This window comes from Bactrocera oleae, chromosome X (assembly GCF_042242935.1).
Source record: "Bactrocera oleae isolate idBacOlea1 chromosome X, idBacOlea1, whole genome shotgun sequence".
Lineage (NCBI taxonomy): Eukaryota > Metazoa > Arthropoda > Insecta > Diptera > Tephritidae > Bactrocera > Bactrocera oleae.
In genome coordinates this window covers 927,610-934,314 of record NC_091541.1, presented here as the reverse complement: position 1 = coordinate 934,314, position 6,705 = coordinate 927,610, and the positions used below count along the sequence as shown (strand labels likewise).

The 6,705-nt window shown below is 39.4% G+C and overlaps 1 protein-coding gene across 1 annotated transcript; it reads left to right on the top strand.

The window, feature by feature from the left end:
- The first annotated feature begins 3,932 nt into the window (after window positions 1-3,932).
- LOC118679955 (uncharacterized) lies at window positions 3,933-5,541 on the top strand. The gene has a single exon (XM_070112443.1). It carries the CDS (start codon window positions 3,997-3,999, stop codon window positions 4,987-4,989), a length of 993 nt encoding a protein of 330 aa, XP_069968544.1. The 5' UTR covers window positions 3,933-3,996; the 3' UTR covers window positions 4,990-5,541.
- Window positions 5,542-6,705: the final 1,164 nt, after the last annotated feature.

Sequence of the window (6,705 nt, the reverse complement as noted above, 5' to 3'; positions counted from 1 at the left end):
TCAGTGCAATACGGAATAAAAGTGCAAAGTGAAAACAAATATATAATAAAATAAATCTTGTGCTTAACAAATATTAAGTGCAAAGTATTTGCGAATTTATTATTGCCATATTCCGTTTAGCACATTACTCATAATACATACATAAGTACGTACTTACAATATATAATATATATTTTTTGAGAGCCAAGTAGCGTTACTCTTGGTACCAATTCGTATATACACTTAACATATATAATATATATTCAAATTTCTCATAAGTACGTACTTACAATATAATATACAATTTTTGAGAGCCAAGCAGCGTTACTCTTGGTATCTATTCGTACATACACGTATATATATATTCAAATTGCATTACCCGCTCTCTTAAATATTCATTGCTGGTGCATTGCGAGCAAGCAAAAAATCCTGTAGGAAAAAATTCAAATAACCCAGTAGGAAATTTTTCGTTCATCGGAATTTTAAATATTGTGCATATATAAGACACACACACAAAAAAAAAAAATTTTTTTTTGGAAATTCGCTAGCATTCGGGAATTTGCTTGTTGATATTTAAATAAAGAAAAATTATTTGAAATTTATTATTTGTTTCATTTAAATTTTATAAATTGTTGCGATTTCTATATAATAAACAAATAAATAAAGTTTCTATCGAAAATGGAAGAATTTAAGTTCTGTATTTCGGATTTACTCGAATATATCGAAGAACATTATGAAACCCACCCCGAAGATGAATCCGTTTATACTTTGGAAATAAAAAGAGTTGAACTCAACGCTATTTACGACAAGGCAAACAAGTCATACGATGCCTTTCGTAGAACCCCACAAAAACCCGGTGAAACTATTGACTTCTCAAAAGTTAAAGAAAAATTTAAAACAGGTCATCAATTATATTTGAAATGTTTGGGATCCATTAACCAAGCTATAGATGATCTTAAGACCCCAACCCCCACAATAAAGGAACGAGCTTCAGATGAAAACACATCGCGGGACATAGGATCTTCAATTCATCTACCCCCTTGTGACACGGACATATTTTATGGCGACTTCGTAACCTGGCCCTCATTCAGAGACATGTTTACGGCCATATATGTAAATAATTACAAAATTAGTAACGTGGAGAGACTGTTTCACCTAATTCAAAAAACCCGAGGAGAAGCAAGATCAATAGTTAACAAATGATGGTTTCTTGATGGCATGGAGGGACCTGGTATCGCAATACGAAAACAAACGAGTTCAAGTCAACGCGCAATTAAAAATTTTGTTTAATTTACCCCAAGCAAACCAGGAAAGTGGAAGCGCTATTAAACACCTTCAGAGGACCGTCAACAATTGTCTTACAAATCTTCATAATGTATACATAAACACGACTAGTTGGGACCCAATCTTAATCTTCTTATGTGGATTGAAATTGCCTAAAACTTTACTTCATCAATTTGAGGATACCCTAGAAGACAACTCCGAAATACCATCATGGAAAACTTTGGACGCATTTCTCACCCATAGATACAAATCTTTGGAAGCAGTAGGAAATCTAACTGACCCCGTTCCAGTTACCCAACCCGACAGTGGGCCTTATAGAAAAGGAAAAGACAGGAAATTTAATACCTTTCACGCGAACGTCTCTGGAACTTCGAAATTGAGTTTTCCACACGCTAGTGAAAACCCTGTAAGAAACAGCATCATCTCAAGAAAACCCCAAGACATTGAGAGTTGTAAGTTATGTAGAACCCAACATTCCATTCGAGAATGCCCAAAGTTTTTACAAATGAATGTTGAGACCCGAATAAACGTAATAAAAAATAATGGTTACTGTTTTAATTGCCTTGCATTATCGCATAGTTTCAAGGATTGCAAGAGAAAATACTCATGCAGAATATGTAGAAAGAAACATAACACTCTTTTGCATAGGGATGCCCCATATCGCTCCCAAACCCTCCCGCAAGGATCAAGAGCCTCGAACCCGCCTCTTGACTCTACCAATAGTAGTACCTCCCAAACCCATAATCCCAATACAAATCCGCAAGCCTACACAACCCTCTTACAGTCCACTGAAAATAAAACTCAAGACCCACACAACTCAAGTAGGAAGCAGGTTTTGCTAGGTACTGCCATAGTGCAAGTTCTTACAAAGAGCAATTATATACAGCTCGAGCACTAATCGACTTTGGGTCAGAAGCTACGTTCATTTCCGAGAAGTTCCACAGAAAATTGGACATACCCACATTCAAGAAAAACGCACAAGTGACCGGATTGAACAACACAGTCTCCGCAACAGCTACCAAAACTTGCGAACTCACCCTTCGTTCACCAACAAAAAGGGAATTTAAGATAACAACCCACGCGTTTATCTTAAAAACTTTAACCGATAACTTACCCACTCACTCACTTGATAGAATAATTTCTAATAAAGAATTCGGTTTTAGTTTAGCTGACCCTCACTTCTATAAACCCAGACCTGTCGACATCCTTATCGGAAGTGATCTGTACCCACAAATAATTCTCAGTGGCGTACAGAGAAATGTACTCGGGTCATTACTAGCCCAAGAAACAGAATTCGGTTGGATTCTTTCCGGACCCACACCTGAAAAACCCATCTCACCCTCAATATTGTCATTTTTCAATAAGACGACCCCAGACAAGTTGCTCACACAATTTTGGGAAGTCGAAGAAGTTCCGAAAAAGCCTCTACCCTCAACTTCGGATATACTGTGTGAGCAACATTATCAAAAAACAACCCGAAGACACTCAACTGGGCGCTACGTGGTAACATTACCCTTTAAAACCCCAGAAAAAATAGACTTGGGCAACTCAAGACATATAGCTTTAGCTCAGTTTCTAAGAAATGAAAAATCCCTATCTAGAAAACCTGAAATAAAAACAGAATACGACAAGGCCATCAACGAGTACCTGGAACTCGGTCATATGACAAAAATAGAATATGACCCCGCAGAGAATACGAAAACATATTATCTACCACATCACGCAGTCATCAAACCCGATCGCTTAACGACCCAACTACGAGTGGTATTCAACGCATCATGCCCCACCTCAAATAGAAACAGCCTCAACGATGTATTACACACTGGACCTATTCTGCAAGCAGACCTGGTAATCCTAATGGTAAAATGGCGTATGTTTCGAATCGTATTCAATGCAGATATTCAAAAAATGTATCGTCAAATACTTGTTGAAAGCAAACACACTCCATTTCAAAGAATCTTATTTAGAAGATCGCCTAACGACCCCATAGAAGATTTTGAACTACAAACTGTTACGTTTGGTATTAACTGTGCCCCATATTTAGCTATCCGTACCCTCCTCAAATTAGCGGATGATGTACAAGGAACCCACCCACTGGCAGCAGAGATACTTCGCAACGGAATGTACGTCGATGATGTACTTGCAGGAGCACATGACGTAGCAACTGCGAAGATGGCACGAGATGAACTTACTTCATCTTTGGAGTCCGCAGGATTTGCTCTACGCAAATGGACCTCAAATGACCCAAAAGTCTTATCTGGAATCTCACAAGAACACCTGTTGGATACCAATTTACTCAGTTTACCGGAATCCAATAGCACAAAAACACTGGGGATCAGATGGAATTCAAAAAAAGATACATTCTTTTTTCTCATCAACCCTATTCACGATAAGACATCGTTTACTAAAAGAGAAGTATTATCGATTATAGCAAAATTGTTCGACCCAGCTGGTTGGCTCAGTCCCGTTGTAGTCACAGCCAAAATAATAATGCAACAAATATGGCTCGATAAATCCGATTGGGATGAAAGTTTAAAACCCTTAACTCTCCATCGCTGGAAAACCTTCATAAAGGATTACGAAACCCTAAATCTGATTGAAATTCCTCGGTGGACCCACTTTTCAACATCCGCGATCAGTAGTTGACATACGTACTTCTCAGGGAACAATTACCCGCCCAATAACCAAAATAGTCACCTTACCAAATAACTAATCTCATTTCTTTATAGTGACATGGCTCCTCAAAATAGCAACAAATCTATCTGCAGCCGACAGAGTAGCCCAGCCTTCACCATACGTTCACTCAGCGTCACCCGAAGCATCACCCCACTCTCCGACAACGGGACCCTGGCTAGACGCTTACATCGCTTTAAAGCGACCCTCTCCCCCATTCGAGAAGAAAGAGGAAGTACCCACCGCACGGCCCGACGAACTATCACCCATTCATCAAAACGCATACATAAACACGTCGCCTGTGGATTGTGTAAAAAGGATCACCGATTAGTGACATGTTCAAAATTTACAAAAATGAACATTCACGAAAAGTTTGACGCAGTAACTAAGTATAAGTACTGCGTCAACTGCTTGGCCAGATCGCACTCAACACAAAGATGCACAAGCTCAAAAAGATGCAACATGTGTAACGGGGAGCACCATTCAACTCTACATGGACACCCCAGGTTGTTCTGCAAAGAGAAAACCAAACCAACAAAGAGCAACGAACGACTGCACAAAGATCAAGAGATTCCAACACTACTGGCCAAGCCGACCCTTATACCCACTGCCATGATAAAAATAAAACACGATGGCAAATGGAATAAAATACGTGCCATAATTAACCCGACCCGAAAGGTGACAATTATAGCCTCGGAGCTAGTTCAGAGATTGAGGTTACCGAAAACGTACCTTGACTCTCACCGCATATGTAAACTCGTCATAGGGTCACTAACTGATCCCGACTGGCATGTCGAAGTTAACTGCCTTATGACGCAGGAATTACCGACCCGACCCTACAATCGTGATATAGGTGGCGAAATCGTTAAGAGATTCGACCACTTAGTCCTAGCCGACCCTATGTTCCACAAGGATGACAAAATCATGATGGAACTGGGAGCAGACATCTACCCAAGGATAATGAAACCCGGAATATTCAACCCAGACAACAGCACCGTGATCGCACAAAACACCGCACTCGGTTGGACTCTAACCGGTGCTTGTGCGATTTAAACCCTAAGTAACCACTCAACCCATCTTAAAACAATATTCATTAACCCAAAGCGAAATAGATCTAATAACTTTTTTATTCGCAGACCCTGCTAGGCGGCCGGGATGTTCATACCAAATGAACACATCCCTGCATTGTTCTCCTAACTCGTTTAAATACGAATTAGAGGACAATGCAAAAGGCTCAACAGCACCAACATCGCTCATAAATTCCAATTGGAATTAATCAGCCGATAAAAGAGCAAATACCAGCGGACGGACACAAAAAGGCGCGAAAATAAGATCGCCCCAGCAACACAACAACAACAACAGCAGCACCACTTAGGAATCTACGCGGGATTATCAGGTTATAATTAAATATATAATTAAGTTATCTTATTTAAATCTAATCTATAAATAATACATAAATTGGATTGTACATATAACACTTAATTAACCCACACAAATTATCATATTTTTACCCTATATACTAAAAGTAATTAAAGTTACATTTTGTCGAAATTAAATTAACATTTTATTTTATTTGGCACACCGGCAAACTCAACGTCGAGTACCCCGACAGTGGTCATGGTGGTAACTGGTTCCGAAACTAGTCCACTTAGGATCCACCCAGAAATAGTATTTTGTGCCAATAGTTTGTTTGAAATTTTCTCAACACCCTCGAGTATTATCTGAGGTATGAGATCGCTGCCTAATAGAATGTCTATTTGAGCGGGGGTGTTGCAGGTGGGATCTGCTAGCGTTAGGTGTAAAACCTTTTGCGAATGCTTGCTATTTATATGATAGCTTGGAAGCATATTTGTTAGTTGCGGTAAGACTATAGCTTCTGCTTTAATTCTCTTATCCGCTTGGGGGGAAATTAGAGTAATGGGATTATTGTGAACTGAGGTATTCGCTTGAGATTTCTTCAACCTGAGTGGACATGGTGGTAACTGGTTCCGAAACTAGTCCTCTTAGGAGCCACCCAAAAATAGTATTTTGTGCCAATAGTTTGTTTGAAATTTTCTCAACACCCTCGAGTATTATCTGAGGTATGAGATCGCTGCCTAATAGAATGTTTATTTGAGCGGGGGTGTTGCAGTTGGGATCTGCTAGCTTTAGGTGTGAAACCTTTTGCCAATGCTTGCTATTTATATGATAGCTTGGAAGCATATTTGTTAGTTGCGGTAAGACTATAGCTTCTGCTTTAATTCTCTTATCCGCTTCGGGGAACTGAGGTATTCGTTTGAGATTTCCTCAACCTGAGTGGTCATGGTGGTAACTGGTTCCGAAACTAGTCCACTTGGGATCCACCCAAAAATAGTAGTTTGTGCCAATATTTTGTTTGAAATTTTCTCAACACCTTCGAGTATTATCTGAGGTATGAGATCGCTGCCTAATAGAATGTCTATTTGAGCGGGGGTGTTGCAGTTGGGATATGCTAGCTTTTGGTGTGAAACCTTTTGCCAATGCTTGCTATTTATATGATAGCTTGGAAGCATATTTGTTAGTTGCGGTAAGACTATAGCTTCTGCTTTAATTCTCTTATCCGCTTGGGGGGAAATTAGAGTAATGGGATTATTGTGAACTGAGGTATTCGTTTGAGATTTCTTCAACCTGAGTGGTCATGGTGGTAACTGGTTCCGAAACTAGTCCTCTTAGGAGCCACCCAAAAATAGTATTTTGTGCCAATAGTTTGTTTGAAATTTTCTCAACACCCTCGAGTATTATCTGAGGTAT